A 21,247-nucleotide genomic window follows, 5' to 3' on the forward strand; every position below is an offset into this window, starting at 1 on the left:
CTCTAGGTCAGCAGGTCCCCACAAAGCACTAGCAACACTAGTCATTTCTTAATACTAAAGACACAGGGAAATCCAGGGTGGTGTGACTTATATTAATTCCACTTTGTTGTCATACCCAGAGTGCCCTGCGAATGTCAAAACATCATGTAAAAGCATTTTTCAACGTAAAGTCGGTTTGTAAGTTATCATTTTGAAAATGCCACTTCTAGAAGTTGGCATTTTTTCTCTCTAAACTGCCTTTTTGGCAGTGTCCTGGGTCACATGATTGTGAATGGAGTTTTGTGCATTTCTTCCAGATATGGTGCCACTTTGCACTGATAGCGACAGTCCACGACGACTGGCTCTTCAGGCTGCAACAGCGACCTTTCACGACATCCAACCTGCTCCTTGCGCCGCTAACAATGACGTCATTGAGGCCCCCACCAGTGCGAACAGCAGCTTCAAGCAGACTTGAGAAAGTAACTCCTCAAAAGGACGAACTCTGTCCCTGTATCTAACCTGTAATCAGCCTGAAATTGTGACTTTTTCCCAGGCCAGGGCAACCAAACAAATTTGAGTGGCATTTTGTGCTTTTTGCCCCTATTTTCACATAACAACTTAAAAACTCATATCTCCAGTTCTACTTATTGGATTTTTGTTGCGCTGGTGTCATTTTATCTTTTAAATTGGAGTCTATTTGCTATAAACTGGTTTGGGATTATTCTTCTGTTGAGGTTTTCACTTTATTACGGTTTGAGTAATGCATAAATACTTTACACATTACCTCTCAGTTAAGCCTGGCTGCTATTTGCCAATCTATGAGAGGGTTAACACAAGATTTTTTTTTTGTAAATTTTGAAGTTGGCCCTGACAAACTGAGGTTATTATTTGAGTAGGGCTTTCATACCTCTCAAGTAATAAACCAATGTCTTACACCTGGCATGTGACAAAGCTAAACCCATTAATGTGGAAGGGTATTCTACATCAGAACTGGTTATAAAAAGCAGGGAGTCTTGTCTAAATGTGCATGAGGCCAAGGATTGTTCATGTTTTTGGCCTCCACAAAAACATTTAAAGCTGAATCAAAATAATCTCCCCGACCGAGTTTTGAAAGTTGATTATGGCATTCCTAAGCATGATAAGATAGGCTGAGGAGTCTAGTATCCTTGATTGTGTTGTGAGAAGCTGAAATTCTCAAGACGTTTGCATGCAAAATAATTATTTATGAAGATGTTGTCCCGTAAGTGAAGAAAGCGTGGAACGCTTCTAAATACCGACAGAGGAGTTCTGGAAGAAATTGTTGAGGTTAGATGAGGAGGGAATTTGAGAAGTAGAGGCTTCTTTCTGAGTGGCTACCGGAGGCCTCAGAACATGGGTAAATATGAAAAGTCGAGTTTTTGCATCTTAGTTCAATACCCCCTTTCCCACTCAGAACTTGTGAGAACCTGACGATACTCAGGGGAATGCGGTCGTCTACTATTCACTTGTCATCACTAAATCGTAAAGCTAAGCAAGTGTATCCCATGTCTTAATAACATTCTTAATACGGAGACGAAAATTCAGGCTCAAATGCATGCTTTTTTTAACTAGCGTCAACATTTGGAGTGGTCCAAAGGGCAATTCATCAACCCATTATGGGAGCAAAAATGTACTTATTTCCAGGGACACAGACCAACATATTATTCCAACAAAAAGAAAACAATGTAACCTCGCTCAAGGTATAAAGGGTTTTAGAGAATTGTGGTATGCCTAGAAAAAGGGTATGTAGGCCATCAAATAAACAGGGATGGGGATGCCCCAAAGAAAATGTAAGAAAAGGTAGTTTGGTGGAACATTATTCCACATTTATCAGGAGCTTGTAGTAAGATCCTAGTGTCTACAGGTATTCTATCTTCTTCGATTTTTGTTTGATTCATTACTAAGCTGTAGTGTTGTGTCATGTGGAAGATTTTAAGAGTGGAGAAAAGTTGCATTACTACAATACACCTGGCAGGGTTGATCCCTATTGATTCCTGACCTAAGCACATACTTGCAAGATTATGCATAGCCATGAGAGGAATAGGTTTACTGTATAGTTTCAAAAGCCTTAGGTATCTGACATGAGAAAGTGGGCTAATTTAGAAAGAACTACTGTGTGTGAAGACCTTCTGGTCACAGACCTAGAAGGGATTTCATATGTGAAGTAGGATTATCTGAAATGGTTTGATGAGCGAGCAAAATAGTTTAATGCCTCTATGGGCACCTTATGCTGATGCTAGTGTTGCATTTGTAAAGTTAACACAGCATAGGAATGCTTATTTACCATTATGGTTACTGTTTAAAGTAAAGTGTTTCTAATGATATAAATGGTTAGTGGTTAATGCTACCATTTACATATACAGTATACTGAATGTATTTATATGAAAAAACTCGCTCTCTTCTGTATGACCAATAATTGCGAGCGTAGGATGTCACTTCTTACGCACAACCCAGTTTCTGTAATAGACTTGTTATATTAATTTGCGTAACTGCCAGCAAAAAATAAAATAAAAATTATAAGCTCTTGCTATATTCATGCACTTGTTCTTTAGGTTTAGTGTGAGGGCTCCCTTCATTTTTAAAGTAACTTTTATTTGACCTTCTCAAATAAACTACTGTGTACTTCCGGCTTCACCAACTATCTTTACAGGCAGTTGGAAGTCATCCTCTACAGCTATAAAATCCATGGTTTAATGTTATCGAAAAATGTGTTCGGATAAAGGTTGGTCTTACAATAATCGAATAAAGTAGGTCAGTGGTATTAACATCTAAGTCAGAATTTGAGATAACTGCAAAACTATTAGACGAATGAGCAGACCTGTGTCTTACCTTGGACCAATCGTAGCTGGATGCGTATGCAAATATGTTTCCATTATTATTAAAGGCGCAGGCAGATATTGGCTGATCTAACTGTTCAGATGTTTTCAGTTTGGTTCTTGCATCTTTATCCCAAAAGCTGAATCTTCCATCAGAACCAACTGTTGCTAGTGTACCATGTACAGGATGAAATGCAATACCATTCACCTGAGCAAGAAAACAAAACAAATGAAAGCTTGATTAGAATTGAGCAACAAATGAAAATAAAAAATAAAAACAAGCCGAAAAAATAAAATCACATTTTGTGTTAAAAAAAAATAAAAACAAATACTGAAAACGAAATCATCCCAGGTAGGACGCTGAAGTGTTTTAGTGTCCGAGGAATGTCAATGTTTGTGTAAGGGCTCAAGAAGGGGACGTGGTTCACCAGTATTACACATTGGCTCATGAAATGATCAGACTAATAAATCACCTGTGGTCAGACTTTAAAGACGTGAGCTTGCGGCAGCATTAGGTCCAGTACATTCCCTAAATCAGGTGTAGTGAAGGAACATTGTTTAAAGAGGCCTAACAAACTGTACACATTGTAAACAAAAAACAGAACCGAATGTGCTCGTCATAATGAATATTTCAAGCACTCTGAAGGCAGGATTATTCTCGTCAATTTGCAGAAGCATAAACAAGCATGTGTTAGCATACATGACTAGAAATTAACCACACACAACTTCTATCTAGGGATATAGAATGAAAAAGATTTTCAAAATTATAACCAGTCTTCCCTTCTCTCACTTGCGGAAGACCTTCAAAGACACTATCCGATTCATCCCAATGGATAACAGACTAAAATCATGTAATAAGAGACAAGATATATCTTTAAGGCATAGCGAATCACTTAAAATTAATGCCACAACAATTAACTTGCCATAGTGGAAATTCACAGGGATTTCATAGTCGAAGATCTACAGCTCTGTCCTCCAGTCAACAAGAGAAGTATCACACTTTCATAGACTAAAGGAGGGCATCTCTAAACACAGACCACCAGCACATAACCTGGGACTCCAAGGGCTACTTATTACCAGTCACTACTGGGTGTGCAGAAGTCTATGCTGCCCTATTTAATCTATTTGTCCTTTTCTGTGGCCTGACTGTCCGTGCATGAATTTTCATGGTACACTACAACAGTGACTTCTGAGGGGAGGAAAGGTATCTGGTAACGGCATGTCAAGGAGGAGTAGAGGTACAGAATTACGGGGGTTTAAAAACTTAGTCCATGCTCACCATAGGAGCGTGCTCTACCATAAAACTAGTCTATAGTTTCATACTCAGCAGAGACATAAGAAATCCTGCATCACTGAGAAGCAGGGCAATTTTTCTGTTGGCAGGTCTGGCGGGTCTGGTGGAATGAAGAAATGGTCTTGCTTTATTTTAGGCTGGCAGAAAGGCTGATGATTGGAATCTGCACCAATGTTCTGTGCCTTTGAATGGTGTAAGATAGCTACTGGTCCCCATGGTAACTTTTGGCTTTCAACTCTGGCTTCTGCTCACTGGGGCAAAGGTTGGTTGGTGCAAGCAGTGTCACAAAAAAATGCCTAACAGATTTTAGTGCTCCATCCATAAGCAGAGCATATTCCCACTAATCTACCTAGGTGGTGCCTCTTCACTGTACAAGTATAGTTGGGATTCTGTACATTTGGTTTCAGTCGAGAGTACATCATTTTGTAACAGCAGCAGAAAGCATATCAGATCATTATTTTTTACTTTTATATATATTTTTTCTTTTTTTACAGCGGACCTTGCCTACATTTCATATGAATGGTTTAACGAATATTGTAGGTGCCGCCTTTCTTCACTGGATCTGCGTTGAAGCAGTCTCCTGAAGAAGTACACAATCTGCACTAACGTGCTTCCAGCAGCAGAATAAAAAGCAAATTATTTGCATATATGAGATTCCATCTTTGCATTCTTGCGGGACGGAGTGGTGACAAATCCGTTGCTGGATATCTCAATTTTCTTGAAAATATAAAGAAACCAGAACTACATACGTGAAACACAAATATCTAAAGAAACACTTACAGCATAGATATCTTGAGGTGGTGCTGTATTAGCTCCATTTGAACGATGGCATTTAAAAGTGAAGTTATCTTTCGTGCTAAAAAGCAAACAGAGGATACCTTTAATTTTGTTTAAAATATACACAAGCAAAAGTTTATAAAACAGAGAGGTTCGCCGAAACTTACGGATTTGGCGGGTTGATGTACTGGATCGCCACTCTTCCTTCAATACTTCCCAAAGCAAATCCGGTGGGTTTATTTTGTTTGTCTTTAAATATGGCAATACAGCGGTGCTGATCAGAAAAAAATAGGAGAGGTAAGTCTGGAAATGAATTTTACACCTTCATGATGCAGATTGGAAATGATGTTATGCAGCAAATGACACGAAATTCAGACACACAATGCTTTGATGAATAGAAAGGTTCATACCATGTCTTTAATTAAGAGAGGTCCTATTTGCTTTTTTGGTATTGACTAAGTTACCTGGTGTTTGAGAGGGGAATCTATCCTCCTGAATTCCGAGGGCTGGTTCTCTAGTTGGTAAACTATAAGACCTCTATCAGCAGTTGCGACAGCAGCCATGGGGTAAACCTACAACACAGCAAGTGCACATCATGTGGTCAGAATTAAATACGATGCCTGGATCAGATACATCAAAGCAAATTACGAACAGGACCCTTTACTCTTTTCACAGTCCAAACACACTTAAACATAATATCTGTGCCATTCTTTAATTTCTTGGGACTTTAAGAGAGTTTTGACTTATTTGGGACGATCAAACTTTAATATTCTTGCACAAATTGAGACATCAATATATGAATAAAAACGGTCTCCAATTTTCTTAAGAGTGTAGTTCTGACATGGTAACTCACCTCCCAAAAAAAAAGATAACACTATTTTACAGAACAAGAAATGTAAGGTTAAGAATGAAAAGGTATGAAGAGAAAACTTTCAGCTTCTCTTCTTTTTTATTTCTCTTAAAATAGGCAGTCATCGAATGGCAAAGAGACATACATGGTGATATAGCCATTGCTAGAATTCAGTACATAATCCACCTGAATCTTATCATGCATTAAAGTCAGAGTCGATAAAGGCATACATCAAAACAATTGTTTTAATAAATTCCAAGCTGTATTGCGGTCCGTTTATTTAAACCTAGAGTTTAGATTTATTCCACATATCTGCAACCATAAGAATACTTTCATTAAAAAGACGCAAAAGAAGGATAAGTTACTTACCTGTAAATCCTAGTTTTCTTCCAGGGGATCCTCATCGAAGTCATAAGCACTGAATTATTCCCACCTGCGTGTGGGGATCCCAGAGCACGTAACACATATACATATAAATATATATAAATTAATATACATATACATTCAGACTTTGTCATAAAGGTAAAAAAAAAAAAAAAAAAAAAAAAAAAAAAATCTATTATTTTCATTAAGTTTTCTTTCAATAAATATGAAAAAGAACTCCAGAATTTCTGAAACTCAGAAATAAAGGAGACAAAGATAACAGGACTATGTTTCATTGAAGAGAAAACTGTAAAGAAGAGCACATACATTTTTAGCCAATAGGCTGCATTAATTTTAACATGGTAAAGCAAATAAATGGCACCTTTCCTTTAAAGCCTCAGAGACCTCCAGTCGCCCACCATGCCTCAGAGGTGAGACAAAGGTGACAGTTAGGTGTCTAGATGGATAGTTTCTTGCATTGTATTTACCTATTAGTGGGCTGATAAACAATTGACTGCCAAGCCCATTCTGCCAAGCCCATTCTGCCAGGAGCAAGACAGCAACAACAGCTCTTCTGAAAAATGTCCCCATCTCTGAAATCTGCAAAGCAGCGATATAGAGATCGGTACATACTTTCACAAGACACTACTGTCTCAATTCAGATACTAGTGCAGACACCCAAGTAGGACAGGCCTTGTTACCAAACCTGTTTAAATGATCTGGTCAACTGCTGTAGCTCCTTCGCTTCATCCACGGGGGTACGGGATGGGCTTGCTACTCTATTTAATGCTTATGACTATTGATGAGGATCCTGCGGAAGAGAAGGTTAAGTTACTTACCTATAATCCTAAATCTCTTCCATGGGAATCCTCATCAAAGTCATAAGTAACCCTTATGATGAACCTCGAATACAGCAGTTCACCTTTGCCTGACCTCTGAGGCATGGTGGGATACTGGCGATCTCTGGGGCCTTAAAGGCACGGACGGTGCCCTTTATTTGCTTTTCCATGTTAATCTGAATGCAGCCTATTGGCTAAAAATGTCTGTGCTTTTCATTACAGTTTTCTCTTCAATGAAACATTGAACTGTTATCTATGTCTCCTTTCTTTCTGAGTTTCAGAAATTCTGGAGTTCTTTTTAATATTTATCAAGAGAAAACTTAACGAAAATGAGACTTTTTTTTAACCTTTATGACACAGGCTGCATGTATATGTGTATCATTTATATATATGTATATTTATGTACATATATATGTGTTCTGTGCTCCGGGGTCCCTGCACGTGGGTGGGAATAATTCAGTGCTTATGACTACTGATGAGGATCCCCTGGAAGAGAACATGAATTTAGTAGGACCATGATGAGAGCAGCAAAGAAACCAAGTATCATAATGAAACGAATAACCTGTATCTATCATACGTTAAAAGGAACTAAACACAAGCCATTCTGCAGAACCACAAGACCAAAAAATAACTAAAACAGACTAGCCTTTTTAATGTTCCATCAAAACTAACATTCATAGAAACAAGTGTGATATATGGTTCTCTGTAAACGTCAGCAATGATTTGCCTGGACTGTCCTGTAGACCTCTGCCTTTCTTGAGACAAAACTTCAATTTCTGAACACATCAATAGTTATATGCTTCAACTGCTGACCATTCAAGCTAAGAGTATTTTCAAGCTAGTCTGCAATGTACACAAAAGTTCTCCACTTTGTGGACCCAAAATACCAGCCACAAACCCCATCCTTCTTAAAATACCAATGGAGTGCTGAGAAAAATCTGGAATGCTATTTCTCCTATGATCTCAATAAGATCTGCAAATGTAGTATTCCAGCATCATGTCTACCAATGAGTTACGACGTATTATTCCAGCATCACTGCTACCAATGAGTTAAGACATATGTTCCTAACTTGCCAACAGTCTATCCACATGAAACAACATGTACAATTAATATGTTTATACTGTGTCACTATAAATGTACAACGCAGATATATGTATGTGTGTATATTCTATTTCTATAGTGCAAACCTAGCTAAAACACAGTGGGGAGCTCTACAGGGTGAAAGTGTAAGTTGCAATCAAAATGTACCAAACGTGGTAGCTATGCTATAAAAGTGGAAGTTTGTCCTTAAAGAGGTGTGTTTTCTGCTTTCCTAAATGACAGCAGTGTAGAGGCAGTCGAGAGAGATAAAGGAATGATGTGCCATATATTGGTTGCATAAATGCAAAAGGCCAGTTACCTTCTTTTTAATTTTTACATTTTCTATCCTGTCTGATCGTGTCTACGTGGGTGTCAAAAGTCACTAGAGATGCTTAGCCTGTGAGCCAGACAAAAGGAGGTGCCAGTCATGAAGTCAATGTAGCGGATGCATCTGTTTTTGAAGATATTGCAGGGCAGCAAGGCGACCAAGTGGTATTGCACAAGAATGAGAGCAATGTGGTCATATTTCTTTACACCCTTGAAGAGACACCGTGCGGTGTATTTGATGCCGGAATGGGGGCGTGTGGAGACTTGTGTGCCTTAGGGAAGACCATCGACAACAGTCAGTTGAGGGAGTTTCAGGGTTTAAACAGCACTTTTAAAGTCGCTGTCTAGTATAAATGGTTTCACTTTTAGCACCAGGCCTTCTTAGTTTTCTTGGTGATGTGTTCCTTGAGGTGAGATCAGTTTCTAGTGTGAACCCAAGTGATTGGCATTAGATATGTTGTCAATGTATTTGCTGTAACACTTTCATCGCCTACTGTATCTCGATTACGCTTGTTTCTATTTTATTGAGATGGTACCACATAGTGTGTAAACTGATTGTTATTATTTTTCACTACAAATAAATATTAAATCACCCCAATGCTAGAAATGTGTGCAAAATGCAAGCACACTATTATGTCACCTCAAACTATGAAGACACTGGTCCTCCTAACATACAATAATGCGTACACCACAGTTCTAATGGCCAGGTACACAAACTCTTTTAGAAAGTATTTATTTATTGCTCCGTAATTGTGTTCTGGATCCTATGAACTCACCACATCAGCACAATAGCATCTTTCAGGCAGCGGCAATGTCAGCAAAGGGTTCGGGGATCGTGTGTCCCAAAACTAAAAAGAAAACAACATGCAACAAATTGATACAGGCTAAAAAAAAACCACTTCTTTTACTTGAGGGACTGGTCATTATCAAAACCTGCAAAAAGATTTAGAGCGAGCCATCAAAACAGCAGAAACGGCATTCTATTCCACAGAGCATACCTTTAATGTCTTATCCCAGCTGCCAGTCATTATACACGAGTAATTTGGGGCTTTTATCCAGTGGACGGTCTTGATAGGAGATTCATGCTAAAACAAACACAAAATACAAACATTTGCTTATATGATTACATTTGGTAAACTAGATGTTCCATTTTCAAATTGTGGGATGCCAAATGTTTCCTGAATAAAGAGAATATGGATGTCACAATTAGCCGCTGGACTGTAAGGGACTCAAAGTTGTCTTGAATTGCAAACTTTTCCAGGTACATCTAAAGGTGCAAAGGGCACAAACTGGAGTTGGACATGAAGCAGCGACTGCCACTTGTGTGCCAGTATCCCGTGATGCAAAGCTTCAATCAGTTTCTGAGCTTCAGCTATCCCCATCTCGATAATCTTACAGCCTTTTCATGAAGAGGTCGTCCCTTTTCTTGGCTCCTTATATATAGTCAGCAGAAGGCAAAGACATTTGATATGCTCATTCTTTTCATCTGAAGCATAAACTTTAAATATATTGGACTCAATGCATGGTTTTCTCAGTGGTAGGAAAACCGAAAATGTTAAGGGACGCATAATGTAGTACTGAGCTTAGAAACAATAAATAATACAACAGATGGCGCACATATGTGGTCTGTCGCGTCCTGCGGTAGGCCCAATTTTCAAAGAGCCTGCCACTATGGTGTCTGAGACCTTCCCTACAGATCCAGGTCATGTTCATGGCTGCATGGATCGAGGGTGACTAACACTTTGAGGGCGTATTCCCGGAAGAGACGTGCATTACGTTCGAGGAAGCACAATAAACGTACAATGTGGGGACTCGACAATTTTTACATTTTGACAAACTCAAAAAAACAGCTAGAGACATACGGCCTCGTTTTCCACAGGCCCCACGCAATACTCTGAATTGGAGGTACTCTTAGATGGGGGAAGCACTAAAGGACTCATTACAAGAATATGTGGAGCAATGAGGAGAGATAGACCAGTGGCCCTGCTGATGGCTAGACAGGGATCTAGGAGAAATCATGTCTGAAGGTTATTGGGCAAAGGCCTGTGCATTGATGAGTAGGTTTTCTAGCAATGCATGATTCAAATGAACCCATTTTTAGGGTCGAGCCTGCGTGGCATGCGCTCGCGCATGCGTATAGCAGGGAGACTCTTTTGTATTTAGAAAAGGGCTCAGAGCCCTGTCAACTTCACGTCAGTTCTTTTTTATTGGTTCGTGGGCTTCCCTAATTAAATCGGCTTGCTTTCATTAGTCGAAGGCACGCATATGTCATGCCTTTTCCAGTGGCAAGTCCTCCTCGAGCGCAGCGACCAAGTACAGAAAACATGCGAGGCTCGCTGTTTTCCATCGGGCTCATGGACTTTTTTTTAACTAATTTACGAGCCCGATCTCGCTTGGCAGAAGTCGAGAGCTTTACTACTTGATTTCACTTTTTCGGGTTAAGTGCATAAATGCACTTTTGCCCGATAGGTGAAAAGTCGGGTTAGGAGTTTACAATGCGATCGGCTCTAACACGAGGAAATGCGAGACCCGATGCATTGTAAATGCTTGTTAAGTATTGTACCAAGCCTATCTCTCACGTAAAAGACTGGGTAGGATATATATAGTACCAGATCCCTGCCCTAGGTGTGCGAGCGCTGAAGCAGACTTTCTGCATATGCCATGGGGCTAGCCAGACTTGAAGCTACTGGGGCATGGTCACCAGCCGGCTTGGGGACGTGAATGATATACATATAAAAAACACTGGTGCAACACTGTCTGTTACACCTAATACCGAGCCCAAAGGGAAGTGAAGTATTCCACAAATTTGTATTGCTGGGGCTTGTACGGGAGAATCATGGCTGTCTCCGAAGAAACCTACTTATGTACAGTGAAGCAAAGATATGGGAGTCTGGGCACTAGCGTAAGAACACAGGATGCAAGAGGTTAGGACTGATGACAAAATGGAGGAGGATTACTCTGAATGGGCGGGGACGTTGCAGGAACGAATTGCCCAGAAAAATAACTCTGGCTCAGATGTGGATCCGACTTGATGCTCGATGCTAAATTAATGAATGTGATTAAGTGTATATTTAATTTAAAATGAGTCAATATTTTCAATTAAGCTTATTACCTAAATAATTGGATAAAACTAGCTCAAATTAAATTTATTTAAAGGATACTAAGGTTAAACTCACCATTAGGCTTTTAATACAATTTCGCACCTCAATTTAATGTTATTTTACTTACAGTCCAGAATATAATTCTATATAAATAATTCAATATGATATAGATTTACATAAAATTAACTATACTGTGAAGGCCAGCATGAATAAACCAATAAGGTTATACACTTTCTCATGCAATTAGATTTCAGAATATGACTATAAAATGTGAACTGTTGCACAATAAAAGGGATATATATATTAGTTTAATTGAATTCAGGGTAGGGATTAGATTTGCAGTTGAAATATGGCATATCATTTAATTAAATAGATGCAATTTAAATGACATTTGCATGTGCTGTGTTTAAAGAAATAGTGTTAGGCTGAGTATCATGGTTAGAATAAGGTTTAAAGTTATTTTAAAATAATTCACAGTTAGAATAATATTTAACTTAACAAGTTAATTTAATGTAAATTATTCATATAAAATTAAGTATAGAATTAAGGCTATCACTAAGATTACGAAAATGTAATGATGTAAAATAAATCGAAAAATGTAGGAGATTGAAGACATATAACTGTTTGCCACCAAATCAACTAAGAGGTCACGGACAGAGGGAAAAGTACAATGTTTTAAATGGGAGTAAAAGTATTTTGTTGTGTCCAATATTCAGGCCCAGCAGCCTATGTTTGAGAAGCACGAGGGATATATTATACAACAAGAAGCTCGTGATTGCAAGCTGGCTAAAAGTAAAAAAAAAAAAAAAAAAAAGGTTTACAAACAATGTGTACACACACAGACTTCTATCCAAGAGTATACATATCTTAACAAATCAAATGCATAACCTGTTTCAACTGATATCTAAATAAATATACCAGCTTCACTATTTAACTTTTGTGCAATGTTTAAGAGTAAGAATAATATTCTTTAGAGCCAGAGTAAAAGTACGCTTTTTCACACATATATTGTTAATCAGCAGTTATCTGAAGAATACGTTTTACTTTGCAAAGTGAACCCTGGATGAAACAACAAAAGCAAACATAAGGTGCTATAAAAGAGGTACACTACACGGTACCTGTGCTACTTGTATAGCTTGATTACTATTCAGATCCCACATTTTCGCGGTTTTATCACAGGAAGCTGTAAATACTTTGGTCCCATCCTGTAAATGAAAGAGAATTAAACACATTTTAAATACAGTACTTGAACAGTTAATGGCAATTGTGTATTTCATAAAATGTCTGCAAATAATTCAAGGGAAATGTGTTCATCGTAAGATGCTAACAGCAGATGTACTTTATCGTTTAGATTTTTAGCTGAGCACATGTCCAAACCCTAATTTATTTTAAATGCTTGTAGGCTGTCTCTACACCGGTGCCTTAATTAACCATAATAAGGAAGCAGGGCAGATTTTGTGTTTCTCTTGTTTTGAAAGATAATAAAGGAAAAAATATAACTAATCTGAAAGTGAAATACCTACAAATTAAAAACATACTTCAAGGGCCACATATAGACGGTGGGAGTACATTAGCAAAAGCGAGACAAGCGGAACCAAATCAAGATAGAGGGAAATCAAAACAAGGCAGCACCGATATGAGAAGGCATGGTCAAGAAGAGACCATAGATACAACCAGGAAGAGAGAGAGACAGGTGGAAAGACTAACACGGGAGAGATATGTACTGGAAAACACTGGCCTGAGGAGACGAAGGAAACTGGGGGCAAAGAGAGTCACAGAGACTAAAGTGGCAGACACTGGAACAAGGCCAGATTGGGAAATATGGGGAGTCGAGGAAGAAATAGCATGATATCGCACAGTAATGTGCATGAAATCCCGCATACAAGCACACATGCTCCACCCAGAGCACGAACAGCTCAGAAAGGTGTTACAGAAATAGAAAGTTAAAAACACATTAACAGCATTAACTTCTGCATTGAAATCTGCACACTTTGCAAAACTTTGTGTTGGCAAGTACTTTTGAATGGGTCTAACTGTTCACTGTCTCAAACGGATAGATCTACAAGCAGATTGACAAAGCACTTAAGATGGAAATACATTTTTGGTTTTAGGTAATTAACATCAAAAGAGCCTTAATAGAGGAATGCCTCCAGCAACTTATGTTTTAGGTATTGTTTGCAATGAAAAATAATAAAAGATTGAGCTATGGCCCAATACCGGACTACATGCATACCTTCTTATAGAGTCCACGAAATGCAGGTGCACATTTCTCTTTACTAGCACCTGACACTGTTTGACTCCTTTCTTTCCATTAAAGCCCCTGGAAGGGCCTCAAATACATGACCAAGAGTCAGGTGTATGTGCGTCAGAGCTAGTCCTAGAGCATCCCCAGTTAGTGATAAAACCAACATTTTGGGGGAATCCACTGCTTGACAAAGCCAAGCAGTGGATTCCCCCAAAATGCAGGAGATAATACTGCAGCAGCTAATAGGCCAGTGTCACCTATACATGACTTATACAACTGGCATCTGCAGGCACAGAGGTCTATAAAGTTATGTGTAGTGGGCGCTAAGGAATAGGCTGTTTATTGAAGTTTGCGGTTCAGAGTTCTTCTGAGTTTTTCAAAGCACACAGGAAGAAGCTGTAGTAAAGAAATGGTTAGGTAAGAGCTGAAAGGTGGGAAAAGCTAGAGTCAAGGGAGCAGGATAGAAGCCCTCACTGTACGGAGACACAAGTGAGCCAGTGCGTTCAATATATTTCAACACAGGTACCAAGTAGGGATGGCCATGTAAGGTAAAGAACGTAAATAAAAATTGTGTTTTTTCAGATTCTTCAAGAAACTCTTAAATAGTTATTACACTATACCTCTTTGACCCCCCTTTCCGATCCCTGCAATCGCCCAAAACTATTCTAACATTTATAACATTCCACCGGTTTCGCTCTCCCGACTGGTTTGAACAATCTTGATCCATATTAACATTAACAATATGAATAAGATTAAGGGACAAGGTATGAGAAGAGTAAAATGTGGAAAAGATCTGGAGAGGCAGCCACAGACAACAGAGGCAGGCATAAGCCAGAACACCAAAGAGTGGAGATGAAGAAAGGGCAGATTCCTGTTTGCCACCATATTCATTCTTAAACTATTTGAAACCTTTGGACTATGGGTTAAAGACAAGTCAACAGTAAGCCATTGAGGAAATCTCAGTAATCTACATCAACCACAAGCACACATCCATAGGAAATTCGCCTTTCTTTAGCATGCATGGATTGTTTTATCTATGTCTGATCTAACTTGTAGACAGAAACTTGGAAACAAAAACAAAAGTTATCTAATGGTTATAAATGTCATAGCAGTCATAGTGATCAGATCCGCAGAGACAAAAGTCAAAGCAATAATCACCTACGGAGAAACTGAGTGCTCACTTTAAAACTAAGGGAATTGAAGTAACGGTGTTTGATGAGTTCCACCTTCTCACTCTGTATATAGAACAAAGACAGTCTTTGTAGCTGAACACATTTTAATGATAGCGAACTTTAAAGGGTCAATGCTCTTTTCTGGGGATGACTCACTTTTGATAAACTTTTATCATTCAGAGCATAGAGAACTGGATTGTCTCTGAATGTACTAAAAGGTGACACATCATGTTTTGTTTTCTACTCAGTGGCAAAAATCGACAAGAGTCTACTAGAGAAGAGGGTTGCCTGAAGCCTCCACATACAGCCTTACGTTTGATTTAACCAGTGTCACATGGACAAGCCACACAAGAAATGCCATTGAGAAAGTGGCTTCTCCCGCCAATACAATTGTAAGATTTGTCTGGAATAATGGCAGATTACTTCTCAAGAGGAGACGGTGGTGCGAGAGGGAGAAAAAGCGCAGAGCCTCTATGCTATGATGCACAAACGTAGGGTCTGTTGCCAAACACCTATGTAGCTATGAACAGAAATTGTAGAAGAAACTTATTACTACCTAAAGATACACCAATAGCTACCCTAAAATGCAAAGTGGGCTTTGCCTAACCGAAGATGCCATCACAATTACCCATGTGAGGAACCCTTTGTAAATAAGCCTGGCACCGAATACCTAGCTAAAATGACCTGGAAGAAAATCTTGAAGTTAGAAAAGAAACCAGTGAAATCCGTGAAGGCAGTACTTGTTAAAGAGAGCAATATTGGTCAATAGCAACTTGTTGAAGAATAAACGGAGATAACCTGGCTGAAGTTTTGAAAGGCAAATTTGTGGACCAGATGTGATCAGCCAAGATTGAACCCAGCACACAGGACCTAACTGCCAAAGCTCAACATCAATACATTGTTATACCTGACAAGTCACTTATCGGCACACAACCACACTGACAAACCATCAGGACAGAAGACTCTTTGCTCTAGTAAGAGCTGGCAACCTTCTTGAGGTTCCGGGGAAATATCGAAGAGGTTTGTTGTCATTACTGTGCAAACAAAGAAAGTCAGCAGCACCTTATGTTAATCTACCAATATATTAACAGGTCCCGAAAAATCAATTTTTTTTAATTAGATCTTCAAGTTAAGTAACTTGAATAATCTACCCGACCCAACTGCAATGCACTGGAAACTTAAAAGGGTCTCAAATTGCGTGATCATACGCAAATATTTTATTTTATGGAGTCTTTTTTTCTTTATTCTCATATGCGTGCACCTTCAACTATGTAAGTTCAGCAAATCTGTGGTACCAATAAAAAAAAAAACTTGTCTGATTAAATGTCTAAACGTTTGCTCCATGTATAACGTGGGGCCTATTTATGAGGCTGTTTGAATCCCTCTAGCACCATGCAAGCCTCAATACAGATTTTTGAAGCCACTCTGTGTGGTTCTGAGTGGCTCCAAAAATCTGGAGTGAAGCAATGCAGCGCAAATTGCTGTGTTGCATTACTCTGCCCTGGGAAGTCATTCCATGGCCGTTGCATGGGTGTTCCCACGCACCTCTCATGGATTTTAACACATCCCCACATTTACAAGAACTTGTATACCTGGGGATGCGTGAAAATCTTACACCTTCACATGGAAGGCGTAACAATAAGAAATATCTCTATTTCTCATCGTTTCTTCGTCTTTCTAGGTGTGCTGCATTATGCAGCACACACAGAAAGAGGAACATGACTTCCAGGATTGTTTTGTGCAGTAAAGTGTCCCTTCCTGCAATCCAGGCATCCTTGCACTAAGGTACAAAGGGGCCTGCATTGGTGCTAGGCAGACCATTTTGCACCAGCACATGGGAAAGGACAGGACTGCACTGTACTGTACTGCCTTAAATATGGCACATTCCTGCCCTTTCCCCATACTGCAGTGCAGCAAGATGACTTGCTGCACTGCGTGGCTCCCTCATGAATGAGGCGCTAAGAACGTAGCCCACATAGCGGTTACACATGATCCCTAAGGAATTCCCTCTTTGTTTACTAATAGCACTGCCATCAGGGCAGGGGCAGAAGCGTTCCTCGGTTTATCTTTAAACATTCACTTTTGATAAAAATAGTACTAAGGTATGATGTAGTAGCACACTGTAATTTACAGACAGTAAATTTCCAAGAAATGGCCAAAAAACCTACCCACTAACTTGCAGCTTTACTGATAAAAAATATGTAGTGTGTTAACAATAACCTGTCAAAATTGGGTTTCAGAAAACATATTTAACATTTGCACATCACCAAGTAAAGTGGTATGATTTGATTTCATCCTATCAAAATATTTTTTTCTTCCCTCAGAAGTGCACAAAATGGGATTTCACAACGACTGAAATATATTTTTAAATGTTTTTACAGTTTACTTATTAGCTATTTATATGTGTGTTAGGAAAAATCTGCCGCCCTACAGACTTTCATTTCAAGTTCTGTACAGCAGGTAAGAAAGTTCACTTTACAAAATCCTGGAACTCTGCAGTCAAAGAAGGAAAGGTAATTATAAGAAGACTAACTGATTTTTGACCTCGGTCTCTGAACACAGAGCAAATGAGTCCAGATAAAAAGATTTAAAGGTGTCTCTATTGCTCCTTAATTTTCTGACTGAACAGGACACCTGTTTATCAACTCGCAAGAATGGGCAAATAGGCCCTAAAAGTTGCTTGCCTGATAAATTATGACTCGCCATAGTGAGTGGGTGAGTAGATTTTTCTGATCAAAAATATGAAATAAGCTCACAGCACACTTATAAAACACAAGGCCTAGGGCGTTTAAAATCTGTTAAGCTATTTCTCCTTGGACGCCTCTAAAAAAGTAACCAGAGTAGTCAGTGGCTATTTGCTGGCAGCCTGGAAGATGAGTGTTATCAATCCTTGGTATAAACAAGGTTTAACAGTTCTGGTTCATATGCAGTGTTGAATGTAGGCTTTTATTTAGCCAATACAAAGGAGCAAAGAAAGAAACAAACTAAAATCTGGGTGTTTTCTTTTGCACGTCTGGAAAGAAGATGAGCCCATGATTTCCTATTGTCGCTGTGCCTTCATCACCAATGTATTTGGGACTTTTATATTCCGTTCACTCTACTCTCATATCCCACAGTCCCCAATAGCTGTAAACTGGCCTACCTTTTCACACAGGTTGCCACACAGATTAGAAGGCATAGTTATAGTGCAGGATTACATAAATCAGGGGTGCCCGACAAGTTTCATATAAAAGTTTACATATCTTTATTTAAAATAGAAGACAATACAAAAACCATTGTATCTAAACCTTCACTGACCCTGCTACTTTCTTCCACCCCATAGGGTGAACAATGTGCATGATGAGAGTCCATTATCACAGCAGAATAGCTGAGTTTTTCTAATTAAACTGGCTTTTTTTTCCGTTTGACCACTCGTCCTTGTCCGAACTAAGTTGAGGAGGACCCAGTCTAATTCCACAATGTTTCGTGTTTGCTCAAAAGGCTCCTTTGACCTCATGATACTCCATAAATAACAAAAAGGATCAAATCACCAGTATGATCCATGGTCAAGTAACTTTCAATGTCCTAAGGTGATGGAGCAAAAGCCATTCAGTAGTCCATCTCCTTCCTGTCTGACCAGTTTCATCATGCAAGATTGACAGCAATCATATCCACGTCAGTGACCACCATGTGCAACGTCCAATGAGGTTCAGCAGCCTTGGCACCCATGTTAACAGTAACATGGTTTACCACATGAATGCAAACAACATTCAGTTTCACTATCAAACCGTTTACTGAAATGATAAGGGTTGAAAATGTGGAAGGGGAATTCCACTTGCAGATGGAGCTCATCTTTTTTCATTTTACGTCGATGATATGTTGCTGTTCATAGGAGATTAAAGCTCAGGTGTGGGCCCTTAAGTACAACACTGAGTGGAGTAAGGGAGGTTATCTGATCTTAAAGCAAACTGGTCCTAAACCTGTTCACTTTCAGTAAATTCATCAATGCAACAACAACACAAGCTGCAATGCAGCAATATTGCCTGGGCGCAACATACAATCATAGATTTGGGGCTAAGAACCAACCACTAAAAGAGTAATTAATGGCAGGAAAACCAGAAACTGCCATGAGATCCCTGAAAGATATGATTGAATTTTGACAGGCAAAGTTATCGGTAATGGGACACATTCTTCGCCTAAAATAGTGATGTGCCAGAGTCGTACATTATTTCATTTGTTTTGTCTTTATGATCTGCCTTAAATGGGTTATAGAGCTAGAGGTACTCCTGAGGGGCTTTATCTGAAGAAGGTGCATGCATAGTCTCATTTGCCAGAACCAATGCCTGAAGGAGGGCTCAGGGCACCTGACCTTGACCGTAATGTTTACCAGCCCAAATCCAATGGACAGCTTAGATGGCCGGAGCAGCGGATTCACTCAATAAATGGGTACACTGGGAACTGAGCCGTATCAAGATGTACGTGTTTCCCAAATACTCCCGAATCACAAACACATGAGGTTTTTCAACTGCTATCCACAGCTGGTAGCAGTCGCAGTCTGATAACCTGGTTCAACAGATCTCTCCTGGATGCAACTAAAGAGAACTCACCGAGAAGTAAATTGAAATGGGAATTTAAAATAAGCAGAGAATTTAAATGGAATAGGGAAGGGCATTAGGGCAAGCACAGAAAGGGTCTGGAAATGTAAGGTTCAAATGCGACCTGAGAAGTGCTATGACTACTTGTTAGACTGATACCAACGAATGTTAGTAACAGGGTCATAGACATGGCTTTGTACTATTTAAAAAAGCAGAACAGTGCACTGGAAGGCGGGATGTCAGCAAATGGACGAAGAAGTGATACGTAACAGATTAATAGCCTATCAGTGGGCTGAATTAATATTGAGTTTTGAGACTCCCAGTAAAGAGGGGCAAACCATGTATGGAATGTGTAACCCATGCAGGAGAAAATGGAGAGTTCCACCAGGTGGACTCAAACCCATACGACAGGTAGGTAATAGAATTTATGATCCTATTTGCTCACAAAACCATAATCACACAGAATTGTTTTGCTTATTATTCACTGAACAATCAAAGAAATCTGTGACTTAACCTTCCTGTGACCTCTGAACATGTATACATAATCAATAACCGAGCGTGATGGCTTTAATATGTTGGTATAAAGTAAAAGCAGAAATCTGAATGTACGCAACCTGTAAAAAAAAAAAGAAACCTCATAAAAAACGATTAAAAAAATATAAAGGTTGAAGGCATCAAAACTTGTTGTCCTTAACCCCCTCTAAGACAAAGATCCTGCTACTGGAGAATGCACATCCATCACTTTGGGAGTCAATTCTGACACAATCCTGCCAGGAAGACAGTGTCAGTGAGTAATGAATTCTATCACTTATGTGACCTATGTGAAATTCTTCCTCTGTTACATCTGCACAAATGAATGTCATTCTTCAAGCTGTGGTCTAGTCCTCCAGTATTGACAACTGAAATAAAAACTATGCTGTCTATATTACCGTATAATGGTTAAACTATGAAGTCCAAAACCATGCCTTATTCCTCGATTTTGGGATAAGCACACAAACCCTAATTCTCAAAGGCGGGGTTCTCTTAACTTTCCACCCTGGGAACACTATACCATCGAGCCGATGACGCACACACATTGTGGGGAAGGGCTATCTGTATGGAAGGTACCTTCTTCCGGAAACTCACTTTCCCAATATTCGGACTCAAATAATGTTTTCTAAGAATCAGAAAACCATGAAGACACATCTGTTCCAACAGGCGTTCAGAATATAGTCTTGTCAAATTCTTAATTCCGGATTAGTTGGCTGATAGAACATGATGGCTCTGAAATTTAGATGATTCCACCATCAGCAATGTAGCCTCTCATTCCTTCTTCAAAATAGTCAGTGGATAGCAACAGTACAATATAAGTATTATATTAAAAATAGACTTTAAAACCAATTTTCACCCACTTATTTATTTTACTGTCCTGTGAAGTGTCATTGATCTTATTTCACTTCAGAGTCTTTGAGGCTCTGGAAATAGAAGACAAGGGGGTGGCATTTATATGGGAACGAAAATGGGGCGAGTGGTAGAAATAATATCAAATGAGATTAGTATTCAAAGGTGGAGCTTGTAAGAAAGGTGAAAGTGTAGAACCTTGTTATTAATCTGTAAAATGTGCCAAACCCTGGTAAAGTAAGTTAAATATTTCATCTTTGGCAATCAGTGGTGCATTGATTATGAGACCAACAATGAAAACATAGCTCACATATCACAGAGGTTTTCAGCCAACAAAAAGAAAAATTAGATACAGCAGCAAGCTTTAGCATTTTTTAAGCATGAGTCACATAAGGCAATACAAACTTCAGTTTGGCTATGCAGTAAAATAC

At 39.1% G+C, this 21,247-nt stretch overlaps 1 protein-coding gene across 1 annotated transcript in view; it reads right to left on the reverse strand.

Annotated features, from left to right (window-relative positions):
- Positions 1-21,247, reverse strand: part of RAE1 (ribonucleic acid export 1) — a 96,467-nt gene that overhangs the window by 6,484 nt on the left and 68,736 nt on the right. The window contains exons 5-11 of the mRNA XM_069243592.1: positions 12,564-12,650; positions 9,343-9,429; positions 9,121-9,192; positions 5,349-5,456; positions 5,052-5,158; positions 4,888-4,963; positions 2,827-3,021 (exon numbers count right to left, since the gene is read on the reverse strand). Coding sequence (XP_069099693.1) covers positions 2,827-3,021; positions 4,888-4,963; positions 5,052-5,158; positions 5,349-5,456; positions 9,121-9,192; positions 9,343-9,429; positions 12,564-12,650 — 732 coding nt within the window. The remainder of the gene's footprint in view (positions 1-2,826; positions 3,022-4,887; positions 4,964-5,051; positions 5,159-5,348; positions 5,457-9,120; positions 9,193-9,342; positions 9,430-12,563; positions 12,651-21,247) is intronic.

This window comes from Pleurodeles waltl, chromosome 7 (assembly GCF_031143425.1).
Source record: "Pleurodeles waltl isolate 20211129_DDA chromosome 7, aPleWal1.hap1.20221129, whole genome shotgun sequence".
Lineage (NCBI taxonomy): Eukaryota > Metazoa > Chordata > Amphibia > Caudata > Salamandridae > Pleurodeles > Pleurodeles waltl.